The following is a 15,018-nucleotide window of genomic DNA, read 5'->3' as shown; positions in this document are numbered from 1 at the left end:
GAAAGGGAAAGGCAAGGAGGCAGGGAAAGGGAAAGGCAAGGAGGCAGGGAAAGGGAAAGGCAAGGAGGCAGGGAAAGGGAAAGGCAAGGAGGCAGGGAAAGGGAAAGGCAGTTGCAGCTCCCCTGGTCTTTGGCCAGGGGGGTCCTTGTGCTGTTTATTAATTGTAAATACTGTATATTTTGAACATATTCATTGCATTTCACTGTAGAGTGTAATTTTTCTTGTACATACAGCTCCATTTGCTTCCAACTGAGCTGGTCTGCCTAAATTTAATGTTGGGGGGAATTTTCAACCCACCACAGTCACCATTATTGAGGACATTAAAATGAAGTTGTTCAATAAGCTTTCTTGGTTTCTTTTTCCCAGAATTTACTTTAACCCTCTGATCAATGAATTTAACTTTAATCACCATTAAGATAAAAGATACCTGATTCAATAAACTTAAAGATAAATATATATCTTAATCACTGTGAAACTGTGGGAAGATGATACCAAGCATCATAGAATCATAGACTTGTCAGGGGTGGAAGGGACCTCAAGAATCATCTAGTTCCAAACCCCCTGCTACAGGCAGGGACACCTCATATTAGATCAGGTTGCCCAGAGCCACATCCAGCCTGACCCTAAAAACCTCCAGGGATGAGGCTTCCACCACCTTCCTGGGCAACCTGTTCCAGTGCCTCACCACCCTCATGCTGAAGAACTTCTTCCTAACATCCAATCTGAACCTACCCATTTCTATTCTTGTTCCATTGCCCCCAGTCCTATCACTCCCTGACACCCTAAAAAGTCCCTTCCCAGCTTTCCCTTACGGCTCCTTGGAGCCTTCTCTTCTCCATCCTCCCTGGATGTCCTAGTACAAGTATTGTTGTTCTCTTTGCAGTTGCAGTCTGCCAGCTAATGCAAAAAGAACAAAGAAGTATGAAAAGACCACAACAAGGCACTTGACAAACCGAGGTGTGAAGGACTTTTTGCTTCAATTAATTTTTTTCCCCCCCACATGACAGCATGCAAATGAAAGGAAATCTGCAAGGTTAGTCCTGCCCAGTCAAATGGACTTTTCTCTTCTTCTCTTTCCTTTTATAAATAATCAGAAATGCCAATTTCTGCACAAATGGTTTATCTTGAATCCTGGTGAAGTAGACAGCACTGCTGAGAACAGCAGCAGCTTTCAATGAAACTTTGGAGAGGGGGGGAGGAGGGGCTGGCTCCACGCCTGGCACACCAAGGCAGAGATGATCTTGTCTAATCAAGTCTTTATTAGCTGTGGAATGAATCCATGTTACTAATAAAGAGATACATAATACAGAGAAGTATTTATCATGCAAAAGCAAGGGGGGGAGAAGCAAGGCTGCATGGCGTGAATCACAGGCAGATAACAGGATGCAAAGAGGAGAGCTCTGTCCTCAGATACACAGCACAGAGCCCTGTGCTGAACCCTGGTGCCAAAAAAAAATCCAAAATTGTTTTAGGCATTTGTAAAAAGAAAAGGAAAAAAAGGAAAGAAAAGGAACAAAACCAAAACCCAAACCCAACTTCCCCCAACATTCCGTGAAAAAGCCCAGGCAGTGAAGGGAGCCCAGGAATGTCTGTCCTTGTCAATTTGCCCTATGAACCACTTCCTACCACAGCCACCCCCTCAGCCCACTGCCACACTACCAAAGCAGATTCCACTGCCACAATCTTACATAAAGACACACTCGGTGACCTTAAGTTTTGACTCAGGGACAACTTTCAAAACCTTCCTTTTTGCCTGAACATTGTTCAGGCTAATCTCATAATACCCCCAACTCCTGCTGCAGCCAATCTAGTCCACTCTCTTGCAGTTATTGAGGTCTTGATCTTACCCCTCAAACACTGCAGAAGGAATGAGCAAGCACTCAAAGCACTCCCAGCCCCTCTACACACAGAGCAAGGGCAAAGCAGAGTCACAGACTCTGCAGGCTTTATCTAGGAACGCTGCTCAGCGAATTTCATTTCCACACATGTCTGATCACAAATTTCCACTTGAAATCAGACTCCTGAACCCACACCATAAATCAGCAGGGAGGTCAATGATTTATTGTTCATCTCACCTAATACCTGTGGCTATGCATCCTTTTGTGAACAGTCAAAAATCAAAGAGTTCATCCTTGGATGAGTTCATCCTTGAACTTGGGACCATCCAAGTTCACACAGGATTTTGATTCAGCAAAGGCTCTAAAAATTAGCAACTGCAACCTCAGAGCTGGCAAGGAACTGGGAGAAGCAACCCTGTTAGATGCACCTTGAGTGGCACCCCCGTCCTTAGCCCAAATGTTTGACATGCTGCTCATGCTGTGCTCTTAGTTTGGCCCTTTACAAGGTGCTGTGCCTCTAGCTATGTTAGTGAAAACTGCCAGCAGCAAGTCTGGGAACTAACCACCGTCCCTGCTTGCAAAAGTTCAGACCTTCCAATTGAGCAGCTCTTTTACTGTCTGGCAAGCAGGTGGCACTGACCAGGGCCCTTTCCTGAGAAGAGACATGGAAGCATAGAGACTCTGTGCATCTTCTCTTCCCATCCCATAGGACAGTTCAAGCTAGTTCAAAACACATGCTCAACACAGAAGCATGCAACATGCCACTTGTATCAGAAAGAAAAAGGGAAAACCAAATCTATGGCAGGTTTCTTTCCTTCAGGGACAGAAGGAAAAAAAGACAGAAATAAATCTACCACTCTCACCATTTTTGGCTCATGCATTATGCCACAAAGTCTGCAGAGATTGTCTTCTATGCACTTTACTGAATCAAATCACTACTGAAACTGACACCAGCGGCTCCCCTCGTGTCCGCAGAGCGGAGTCATGCTAACAACCACAGGAGTGACCCAGACAGGATGGTGTCACTGCAGTGTCTGGGAATGGATGCAGGTCACTGTGGTGACAAGAAAAATATTCCAGAAAGGTGCAGACCTCCAAAGCAGTCTTGAGTTGTTCTCATTAAAGCCGACAGAGGATCTTTTGTCATGTCACCTCCTTTGAATATGAAAGGCAGCTCCTTGACCTCACAGGATTAGCTGTAAGACCAGTTACAGGCCCACATTAATTCAACCCAGCAGATGCTGCATTAACGAGATGACAATGACTAATTAGAACACACACACACACACACACACGCACCCCCCATTACCTGCCAACAAGCAAGGGAACCGTGACAAACAGAGCGAGAAAAATTGGGGCAACAATCTGACAAGTTCTGTTACCTGAGAACTAGGCACAAGGGCTTTCCACCAGTGTCCGCCTTTCACAAGGTCTACATCGCTCAAGGGCATTGACACCTTGCCAATAACACAGTGGCGTGAGAATTTGTCAAAATCCACTACGGTTAAAAGCAGAGTTCTTCTCTGGGCTTCTAAAAAGGGGATTTCAAATGTGTACCTCTCCTCAAACACCGGGTTCTGCGTTTTGCGCTTCACTCCGGTCTGCTTGGAGTTCTTCTGGTCGGGGAGGAGGCAGATCTTCACGTAGGGGTTGGAGTGAGCCATGTCTTGCCTTGACCCGTCGTAGGAAATCGGAGGAGGCAGATCTTTGGCCTCGATGACTCTCACTGTCAGGTAGTTGTGCAGCAGGTCGTACTGAGTGCTGAAGTGCAGCATGCCCAGCTGGTACTTCGACAAGATCTCCTCGTCTGTCAAGGAGTCCATGTCGTCGCTATTGGAGTCGAGAGAGTACAGCCTTGGCTCAAACTTCCTGAAATAGTCATCTGGGGTGTAGGTTTTCCGCAGGACAGTTGGCTGAACGATCTCTTTCTTAGCTCCTATTACTCCAAACTCAATAGGTTTAATGTCAATTAACGGAGAGCTTGGCCTCCTCGACTCTAAACCTGAATGAGAGAAATGCACAAATATGACTGTTAGAAACTCAGCTGAAGCCAGTGCAAGGCAACTTGTGCCTCTTCAGGTACAGCTATTCTGTGTCCGTGCCATGCCCAGCACGGCAGGCTCCCCAATGGGGCTTTTCACCATTACATCACCGACAGTTAACAGCACCTTGAAGTGCAAGCTCAGCTACCTATTCCCCCCCACCCACTTCCACAGGGAATGACCAAGTGCATGATTCAGCAAGAAAAAGAGAGAAGAGCTTCCCCCTTCCACTGCCTTCCCACAGGACAGAATGAGATTTTAATCAATGTACCCTCCACTTGACTTGATTCCCTGTCTCAAAGATGAAAGAGCAAGCACCAGAGTTAGCTTTTCCTCCCCACAAGAATTACATTAGCGTTGGAAGGACGACCTTACTTGAAATCCGCCTCGTGAGGCTGTAAGTGGACCGTGATGCATCTGAAGATGACCGCCTTCTGTCAGGGGAAACATCCTGAAGAGTGGGAGGCAGCTCACTGATTGCATTATCAGAGTCTCCATCTTTGTCCTCATTTTGGCTGCTTATCCTGTTAGAACAAGAGGCCTTTGGGTGATTCAACCCAGCAAAAGGAGTATATTTATGATTAAAATGCATTCCGGTATTCTGGCTCTAATCTTAGGCACACATCTCTGGATGCTGTGGGGTATTTTCTGATCTACCTGGTAAGCAAAAGGTTGAGCAACTGGCTTCAGATCTGTGTAGGAAACAGATTCTTTAGCTTTCTGCCTGTCTTTCAAAGAGAGTTATATCATTATTGGAGTACACAGGTACACGTGGCTCAGATCCTCAGAGGCATTATGTGTCTTTAAGGAAGATAAAAAAAAGAAAGAAGAAACAAAACCCTACCAAGCATAAAACCCAAGCAGTAGCTTATTGGTGTTAATTCACAGCTACTCTTTGGAAGCACAGACTTTGCTGTGAATGACCCAGCATGGGAAACCACCATGCTCAGACCTCTCCAACCTGCCACCCAGCTCTCAGCAAGATGCTGTTCTGCAGGTGCACCACTAAGGTTTCAAAACTCTCTCTTACAAATACAGTTCATTAAGAGCTATTTATTGATGGGCATTTTCAGCTAACTGGCTGCTTTCTATCCACTTCTATAAACCAAAAGCAATTCCCAGCAGAAAGTAATTTTACTGCCCAAGGGTTTTGGTGGGAGCAGGGAAGTTGGCAGGATGCGAATAACAAAGCAAGTTTTGATGAGAGCTGTGGCACCTTTGAGAAGACTCCACACACAGGTCTCACTTCAATTTGGTTTTATTTATGTACACACAGTGTTTGCTGTCATATAAAACAATGTTCTGGTTACAAATAAATAAAAATCAATGTGTCACAGCCACAGTGGCTCACAAAAGCAGTCCTGACCTCCCAGCCTTGCCTGAAGGAAGAGCCAGAGTAGACAGTAACAACTACCAGAGATAAAGCCTGCAAGCGCACCTTCAGAGGGGAGCTGATGGAAATGAAATCACATAATGCTGGGTGATGTGTAGTGCTTCATGCCAAATGAGCCTTGTGGTTAACCCATGAGACAGAGCACTCCACAAAATAGCAGCATATTGTGAGGAAAGCATCAGTGGGAAATGAGCAAAGCAAAGGAGAATACTAGGTGAGCTCTGCTCCTGATTCCCCCTTTCTACATGCATGGCCTGGGTATAAATGAAACGTGTTGAATCACTTGCTTCACTAACCAATGACTTGAGCACAGCAATAAATGCACTCTGCAAAAAGCAGTCAGCTTGGAGAAAAGGCCCCCAAATGTAAAATAAACTTCAACTGGAAATTCTCATCCAAACCCACAAAGTTCACAACAGGATCCATGCAAATCTCACCAATTCAGAGTGACACGGCTCATCCACGTTAAAAACCAAAACAGTCTGTTAATAATCACAACCAAACCCTGTGCTAAAAGGAGCACACAATATTTGCACAACTCCACAGCCCAGATCATGTGGTTTGACATATAATCAAGCACTTGGAACACAAATAGCTTTTCCACGCAGAAATGAGGATCTGCACAACCCCAGGTGGCATTTGGATACCCTAGTGTTTGAGAAGCAGATGCACAGAACGAGGAGAAGGCAGAGTGAAAAGGGAATCAGGAAGAGAAGCATTAAGGATGTTCTACAATGGGTAAACGTAATAGTAAGTTAATAACATACAGATGACCTTTAGTAAGGAAATTGCTGCTGAGCCACAATAATTTTTCCTCAAATAAACTTTGGCTCTGGTTAAAGCAGCAGCTCTGTTTCTGTTTAAGCTGAACCTTTGGGAAGAGGAGTTGCATGCTGATGTTAATTCAGTCTCGCAGAGCCTGTGCTGTTTATCTCTGAGGTTTGTGTAGAACAGTCCATAACAGGGAGCTCCAACATACACCCTCATTCCCAGACCATTTCTGAAAAGACCAGGATACAAATGCTCCTCATGACACAAGAGGTTGCCAGGCCATTTGAGCCACTACAATCACCCTCACTTCAGTAATTTTTTTTTCCTCATAAGATGCCACTGTAAGAAGTTTAGAAAGTGAGAAAAATCAACACTCTCCCAAGAAGGGCTTGAACTTGCAGCTTCAACATCCCCTCCTGAATCTGCAGGACACTAAGGTGTCTCAGGGCTGTCAAAGGGAAAAACCCACAGGGTAAAAAATAAGAGATAGATTATTAAGCAGAGGACATTTGGATATTTGCCAGTAGGCCAGTGAAGACCATAAAAGAAGTCTTCTGGGTGTGGAGAGTATGGAAGGAGCAAACTGCATTCTGCATTACACCAGTGTCCTGAGGCCATGAAGCAATGGCAAGACTAACAGATCTCAGCTGAAAACCTAGATCTATTTTTAAAATACAATAAATTGATTTGTTCCCAAACCCAGTGCATACATCTAAATGCAGGCTATGGTGATATCAAATCCATCTTCCATGGTAAGGGTTTCCACTGAATCCAAACCCCGCTTCTCAAAGCGGGGAAAAAAAGGACAAGGGGTCACTTGGCATATACAGATCTCTAAGAACTTAAAACCACATCCATTAAACACCTTGTTCTGAGACCAACCCCAAACTCTTCCTCTGCTCACACATCTAACTCCAGACATTATTTCCTGCTTCCAAAAACACATGCAGATATTTAAGCGTTTATAACTGATGCAGTGAACAATAGAAATCTGAATTGACTTCTGAATAAGCAGAGGCTGCATGGGATCATTTCCACCCTAAACCTGTACACACAGAAAGCATGGCCCTCCTACTGATCCTTTTTATCTTTCAGACTCTTGTTCCTCCACAGGTTTATTTTCTCCCATCTTTCCTCCCATAACCCTGCCTCCTTTCCCTCCTTGTATCTCCTCCTTTGCCCTCCTTACTCGAGTCATTCTTGGGTTCCCTCACCAGCTTCCACCCTGGAGGCTTAAAGCATCTTCATCTTCCCTGGCAGCACCCTGGCTCCTTCCCAGCTCAAGAGGAGCCAACAGCCTTTCCAAACAAACAAAGCTTGATCTCCAGGTTCCCACCAACATGTGTGTTATAACAGACATCCTTAGAGACCACAGGATTTGCAACAGTGCCAGAGGAGATGGCAGCTTCACTGAGCCTAAGGCATGGCAGCATCCACACCTTCTCACAAAGCTACCTCTCTCGTGTGTCCTCTGTGGTTCCTGCTGCCCCTTTCAGGTATTGTCTCTGGGAACTCATCTTCTTTCAGCACTAGAGCAGAACAGGAAGATCCTAACTACACCAGGATCACATGAAGAGGGGAGAAAATATGGATACATGACCTAGGCTGCAGTCCCAGGGACCCTACCCAGGGCTGCTAGCATGAGCAGGCTCAGAATAAAAGGCAACATGGTTGAAAAACTGGGCTTGCCTTCCCACCCTCCCACCCCCCTCTTCCAGAGTGCCTTGTCTTCTGCTTATGGGCAGTCTAGTAAGATCACTGTAGAGTCTTTCAGATGGAGCAGGACTAGGGTAAAAAGATACAGGCATTTTATGAGCCCAGAGGTCTCCATATTCTCTGCCTGTGGCATAGTCTCCTCATCTGTTATCACCATACACCCAAGTTTTGAGATCAGAAGAACAGAGCTTCAATCCTTACAATGCCTCTTTGCTATAGACAGAAGGATCCAGCAGTCAAAAACTACACCATGGAACAATCACTCCACACTCCCAAACACACGGTGTCCCTCCTGCCCCTCAGCACACCAGAGAAACTCTGAAGCATCCTTTCACAACAAACCTACCTACTTGTTTCTCTTCCTGCAGCAATCCTCCTACATCAAATGCTGCAACCTCACTGTGCTCTCCCGTGTGCAGTGCTTTCCTATTTAGCATTGATTTTGTTTCCGTTTCCCACTGATTGCAGGTGAATTCACTTCTGCGCACATACCAGACTCTTCAATATGCTGCTCCATGTTGAAAACAACACTAACACATCTTGGATATCCCTATTTTCATTGCTTCAGCATTAATTACCACCCTATTCTATGTGGATTCAAAAGAGAAGACAGATAAGACTGTGATTTAAATGCGAGATAATTTCTTGCAGCATCACGCCATGGACCTTCCAGATCTGACACAGAATAACAGTAGGTACTCACAGGGGCAGATAAAATTGACTGAGCGTCTCAGTGCCTGTGTACCAACTTCTGAGCATCATATGACACACTAAATAGGCATCTCCTGTGCCACAGCTTCTGACCACACTGAAGCTATGCCTGTCAAGTTATCTGCTCTTACAGAAAACAGCCTGGCTGACAGAGTAGCCACTGGAAGACAGGTGACCTCTGCTCCTTTCTTGTTTTCACTAATGCCTCCAAGGGGTCACCTCTGTGCTGCAGATTCCCAAATGAAAGGAAGCAGAACAGAGAAAACTTCACTGACTTCCTCTGTAAGAGATTTGCAAATGCACTAATCAAAGCCCCAGATAAAACCTGATGCTGCCTCTCTTGCTCTTTAATGATTCGAGAGGAAATCTTGATGAGCACCAAGATGACGCAGGAGATCAAGTCTTACTAAATGAAACTTTAAATTAATTTCCCCTTCAGAGCACATATGGGGTATGCCTTTCATCTGCCTGTATGATAACCACCTTCATGCTAGGAAAAGAAAATATTCCAAAACAGCCTCATGAGGATTTCATCCAAGCTGGAGTGCTCAGAAGGGCTGGTCCGTCTGAAGAGGAAGTAGGACTGGAGATGAACAGCATCTTTTGGAAAGGGTGCACAGCTCAACCAGTTGTCAGCTAGTTTGCAAAAAATCACTCCTGCCTTACCCATTGGAAAAGTGTTTTACAAAGACTAACCTGACTATCTGAGCTAAGAGGCCTGCCCTTTTTCACCTTGCTGTTTGTGCAGCCTAAGTTCCCATCCCCTGCAGGAGGTTCCTCCTTTCTCCGTGGTACCCTCCAAATGTCCTATTTGCATTCTGTATCACAGCTGAGTAGCCCCTACTCCTCAGGGAAAGCTAGGAAATTGCACCTCAAAACTTACAGCCAGGCTGGAGTTTGAGCAGGAAAAGGTCCCAGGATTTCAACTTCATCTTCATTTGCTTGACAACAGGTACAGTCGAAGCACTTCTGACAACAATTTCTACAAGTCCACCGGCACAGCAAGAGATCCGAGATTCGAGCAAGGAGACCCTGGAGCCATTGGAAAAACAAAGTACAAGATCACAACCCATCAAGAGCTATTGAAAAATAACATTCAGCTGTATTTATGTTGGTGTTTCTGCAACAGAACATTAAGAACTATGTTTATCTCACCTATATCAACAGACAAGTGCTATGCAGTTATCAGCCCAGCTACACTGATGTCATAACTAGACAGGAGAAAATAAGCATTCACCACAGGTATTTTCCCCTCTAGCAGCAATGTATTATTATGTAGGTTGCCAAGAGGGTGATTTACAAAACACTATGGCACAGCAATATGCTAGAGTGAAAACATGCTTATTCTTTCACACACATCAACAAACTAATAGATCAGCAAATACACAACAGAAGGAATTAGAAACAGAAGGTAAGGGAAAGCTCTGATTTAATCCAGCAAGGGTCTATTTAATTAACACGGCAATCTGAACACATTTCATCCCTGCAGACGTATCAGTAGGTGGTATTTGTGTGATCTATGTGTGTGCAGCATTGCAGCCCAAAAACTTGAATGGATTAACAGAAGCACACTGTCCTCATGCCCCACCCCCCCCACTATGATGGGTAATTTAATGAGAAACCTTCAATGATTTTTTGCCCCCCATAAGTTACTTGACCCAGAAAAGTATTTCATTCTTTAGGTTTCCACTGGCAGCACCTCCTGTAACAGTGCTCCTCTGCTGTGACTGCCACAGGGTGTGAGTACCCCATGGGAGGGGCAGCATGGTGCTGTCCATGCCATCCCTATGCCCTTCCCTCCACTTCAAAGCTCTGCTTGCTTCAAGAGGAGCAGAAAAGCAAATCTTACTCCATTTCCCACCCACACCAGCTCCAACATCTGCAGCTGGTAAGACAATTCATGAGGCAGCACAAGGGCACTGCTAATAAAGGACAAAACTCCACGGTCTGAGAGGGCACACAGGGCTGCAAGAAGAGCACAGTGTCTGCACATCCAGGGTCAAATTGCTTTACAATTGTGTGTGACCTTGAAATGTCCCCAAGAAGCTGAAGGAGTAAAGTAAGAGCAATCTTCTCCATAGATAACCCCCCACAATAGTGGCAACTCTTGCAGTATTTACAAGTGTGCAGATACAAGGGCACTATGACACCATGCAAAGGGGGTTTCCTCTTAGAAATACAGAGGAGACTCCACAAGAACATGGCTCTTTGCTCCAGTAAAACACACAGTTCTTCCCATGGACAAAACCTGAACACTGAGGGGGGAGATCAAAAGAATCACCAGCCCAAAATGCAGTGCATTACTTATATCTAGGACATCAGCAGAGTCAGAAAATACAAGACAATCCCCTCAGGATGGAGTGAGGAGACAGAGCAGAGAGTGAATCATCAGATTAACTCACCTCATTTATTGGTTCCAACTGTCCTTTTAGACATCCAGGATGAAGCAAAGGGGAGCAAAATGGAAAAGACAAAAACAGGTTAGCAATGCTCAAATAACTTTAAATTTTCTGCCATGACATGCCCTGGCCTGGGATGAGCTTAAGTTTCTGAGAAAATAGTACAGTACCTTGGAGATATTAGAGGCAGGAGAGGTCTCCCGACCAGGCATCAGCTTCTCCTATTTACAGGCCTTCTCTAGCAAGCTCCCTCTGCTCCTCCTTCCCCAAGAACAATCTTCCTAAACCCATCTCAGAGCACAAAAATCCTGCTCATTGTCCCTTGCTAATGGGGTATCTCATGCCACCACTTCTCCCCCTCCAAGAACCTGTCTCTAATTTCACCAACTACTGACAGCAAACCACATCCAAATTTCCCAGTGAGATGCCACAGTGGGGCGAAAGAAAGTATGTCCTCCAGATTCAGTCCACATCAACAGTTTCAATGCCAACTTGTTAAACCAGCATTTCCAGGCTCAGAATCCTCTCCATCACACACACACCACTTGAGGTAGCCGTGCACCTTTGGTCTCATCCTCGGATGTGACTTGAAGAACACAAAAATTAGAAGCGCTTAAAACTTGAGTCACACTGAAAACCTGCACTGCAGCCACTTTCCCCAAGTCACAGAAAAAAATTACAGCAAAGCAAGAAATCATTGCAAGCCAGTGGTTTATTCCCAGAGCCACCCTGAGAATATTATGCTTGACTCACTTCATTCTTGGAGATTTAGTAGCATTTCAGATGCCTGCTGAAATCTCTGTTCTATTGCTTTCCCTTGACAACGTTTAGGAGTATCCTAATTGTCCTGGCTGCCTTTTTATAGGGGGAATCCCTGAAACAAAGCAAACAACCCACCACACAAAAGAAACAAACAACAAAAGAACCTACAGCCCCCACCCACCCACCCACTCTGCTCCACCGTGCCACACACAGAAATTGGTTGCTAGCTCTATGCTCATGGCAGGGGTAAGAGCGGTCCTGTATAAAGAAGCTGGGATGTAGGAGTTGCCTCTAGTTTAAAGAGCTCTCCCATGGATCACATTTTGGCACAAGCCTCCCTTTATAAACCCAGAGACCAGTGCTTGGTGAAAAGGCCACCTCTTATTAGAAGTGGAGACTAAGGGACTGGAAATGCTGCAGCACAATGTGACAAGACAGTGATTACCAGATACCCATGGACCAATTGTTTAAGAAAACTCTTCAGTGGTTTAAAAGGCTTTATCATTCCTTATTCATGCAGTGTTGCAGCCAAAGTGACAGGGGTTTAGCAAAGCTGCAACGTGCATATTTAAACTGCTCTGAAATGAAGTGGCTGGATCCGTGCCACACGATGGAAGGCTGTAGCACGTGCTGTGTGAAGGAAGCCCACAGGGACACACGGGTAGGCTCCTGTCAGAAAGCCCTTCTGCTCACAATCAGCCACCAGTGATGTGAAACCACACTGGAGTGCCGCCAGCCCCAAGAGCACACACAGGGGTCCCACAGGCACCATAATGAAATGAGTCTGTGACCACCCACAAATCTCCACCAGGAAACAGGAGGACAGCAGTAGGAACTGAAGATTACAGTGCATGAGAGCTAAACAAGCAACCTGTGACACTGTGGCTCAAATGCAGGGGCCCATGAAAGGAAAGCAAACATAACAAGCTGTGTTCATCCACCTGGCTCACAGCAAGCTGGAGGGTCGAGGCTGAGGAAGGGCTGAGATTTTAGGAAGGATGCTCTAGCAGGCAGGTTCTGAGGGATCCCAGGGAGCAAAACTGCTGAAATGCACTTGGCAACCCCAGAAACACTCAGCTCCCAGGGTCGGGAGAGCACCATCGCGCACCACCACCTTCTTTCCAGCTGGGCAAGCAGGAAGCAACTGTGTGTGTGCCTCCAGGCAGAACTAAGCCCTCATGGAGGGCTATCGTCCCTGCTGCATCTCGTGGCCTGGGCTGGGTGTGAGGCAGGGGTACATCTCCACACCCTGCTGCAGGGGCCCGGTCCCCCTGGTCTTCCTGGGGTCCAGACACCAACGACAACAGCCTGCCATGGCCGTGTCCCCAGGGACGCTGAAGCAGACTGGGGTCTCCACAGGTGACAGACCGTGTTGTGCCCCTGCAGTTACATCCCCAGGGAAGGCTCACAAGCCACACCACAGTGGCCACTGCAGCCTAGGGATGGCGTGGTCTCCCCCAGAATGACTAATATCACAGGATGGAGAAAACGACATGTCCCCGCTGCCCTCCTCCCCACCCGAATACACCACCTGGCAGAGCGAGCGCCAGCCTGGCAGCACTCGAGATCCCCGCCAGGACGAGGGTCCCCAGGAGGGGCGGCTCTGCCCCAACTGGGGTGAGCCATGGGCGCGGCCCCACTGGAGCGGGGGTCACGGGTGGCGTTGCCAGCGGGTGTCTCCATCAACGCCCCAGGCGCCCGGGCTCCCCCACGCAGCTACAAACGCTCCGCTTGGGCTCATCCTGAAACTGGGCGGCAGCCTTCGGAGCTACAGCTGGGAAACAGCTGCTGGGAGCTACAGGGCCGGGGAAAATTCGCTCCGGGGTTAAACCGGCCCGAAATTCAATCCCGCCCCACGCTGCTGCGGAGATGACAGCTAGGGCATCAGTGGCCGCCACCCCGCCGGGATATGCCCAGGCTAGAGGTGCCGATGAAGTCCCCAACGCTTCCCATCCTGCCCGCGGGGTTTAGCATCCTCCTTCCCACAAAGTGCTTGTGCGGGCTTGGGCCGGGCGCGCACCCCTTCGGGGTTCCCTCGCTGCCCCCAGCTGAGAGAGGAGCGGCCGAGGGCTTCCTGCCCCGGCCCCACCTGCCCCTCCCCGGGGGCTGCCGCGAGAACTCCTCCCCAGAACTTAACCCGAAGTTGCGTACCCGCTCCGGGCGCGGAGCCGGGGGACCCCGCCGCGGTGCCGGCACGCGTCCCGCAGACGCCCCAGACCCCACCGCCCCGCCTAGGGACGCGGATCATCCCGGGGCCGCGCCGCTCCGCACCCACCTGGATGTACGCCATCTTCCGCGGGGCGCTCCGCGGGCGCGCACGGCGCCTCCCGCCGCGCAGCTCCCGCCGCTCCACCCGCGCCGCAGTACGCCCCGCGGTGCGGCACCGCCCCGGGCGGGGGGGCGAGGAGCGGCTCCGCGGCCGCGTAGGCACCACGGAGTCGCCGCAGGGCGCGGGGACCCTACGCCCCTTTCGGCGGGTCGGGCAGGTAGAACACGCGTGGGGCTTGCGCTCCGAGGGAGCTGGCGGAGGTTCGGAGCGGGCCGGCTCCTGCCCGGCCCTGCCCGCGGAGCCTCCGCGGGGCTGCAACAGGTCCGCTGCAGCGCGGGCGAACACTGACCTCCAGAGGGCCCGGCGCGGAAATTCAGGGCTGGAAACCCCTCCTGGCCCCGGGGACACAGCCGGGGGTGGGAAGCACGGCGCGGCCCCCGGAGCGCGGGAGCTGCCGGTGGAAGCAGAGGCGCGCAGGTGGCAGAGTGGTGGCCTTGCCTGGTAACACGATTTTTATATCAGCGCTGCCCTCCCAGGAGTTGGCTGCGTGAGGAGATGCCATCAACACACCTGAGTTTCAACTCGGACGCAGGTGCTCTGTGAGCTGAACAAAGTTAAAACACAGACACCAGCATCTTTCCAAGCTCAGATGAGGAGCTGGTGTAAAGAGCGGGCATGTAGCCCACAGACCACACTGAGCATCGCTTGGCTTCCGTGCTAGTCTTAGCCAGAGGCAGGGTGGGAGGGGATGTGGTCCAGCAATGGGCAGATCCCAGCACGTGGGTGGCTGGACCTGGAGAACTCAAGTAGCAAAGTGCTCTTTTTGAGGGCAAACTCTTGCTTGGAAAAGGAAAGCACAGGAAAGGTGGAGATCTATGGCTGTTCCTCTTGAGCACCACCTTGGTACCACAAACTAGAGGTTTCCCAACATGGAGCTGTAAACAAAGGCTTCTGCTCTCAGCTTTGGAGGACTCTACAGATCCAATTCCAGCACCTTCCAGCCACACGGAGTTACACTAAAGCCTGGGCAGAAGCAGAAGCTTACAGCTCCACCCAGCTGGTTGTCAGCAGTTACGTGCTACAGGGCACTTCCCGGACTCACAACCACCCCTTTACA

At 48.6% G+C, this 15,018-nt stretch overlaps 1 protein-coding gene across 1 annotated transcript in view; it reads right to left on the bottom strand.

The window, feature by feature from the left end:
* SYT17 (synaptotagmin 17) overlaps positions 1–14,089 on the bottom strand; it is a 43,699-nt gene extending 29,610 nt beyond the window's left edge. The window contains exons 1-5 of the mRNA XM_054161328.1: positions 13,908–14,089; positions 10,874–10,891; positions 9,355–9,503; positions 4,256–4,404; positions 3,221–3,840 (exon numbers count right to left, since the gene is read on the bottom strand). Of these exons, the coding sequence (XP_054017303.1) occupies positions 3,221–3,840; positions 4,256–4,404; positions 9,355–9,503; positions 10,874–10,891; positions 13,908–13,922 (951 nt within the window). The 5' untranslated portion in view covers positions 13,923–14,089. The remainder of the gene's footprint in view (positions 1–3,220; positions 3,841–4,255; positions 4,405–9,354; positions 9,504–10,873; positions 10,892–13,907) is intronic.
* Positions 14,090–15,018: the final 929 nt, after the last annotated feature.

Source organism: Dryobates pubescens, chromosome 4 (genome assembly GCF_014839835.1).
Source record: "Dryobates pubescens isolate bDryPub1 chromosome 4, bDryPub1.pri, whole genome shotgun sequence".
In the NCBI taxonomy this organism is placed as follows: domain Eukaryota; kingdom Metazoa; phylum Chordata; class Aves; order Piciformes; family Picidae; genus Dryobates; species Dryobates pubescens.
Note: the sequence above shows the minus strand (reverse complement) of the source record. Positions and strands in the feature narration are given on the sequence as shown.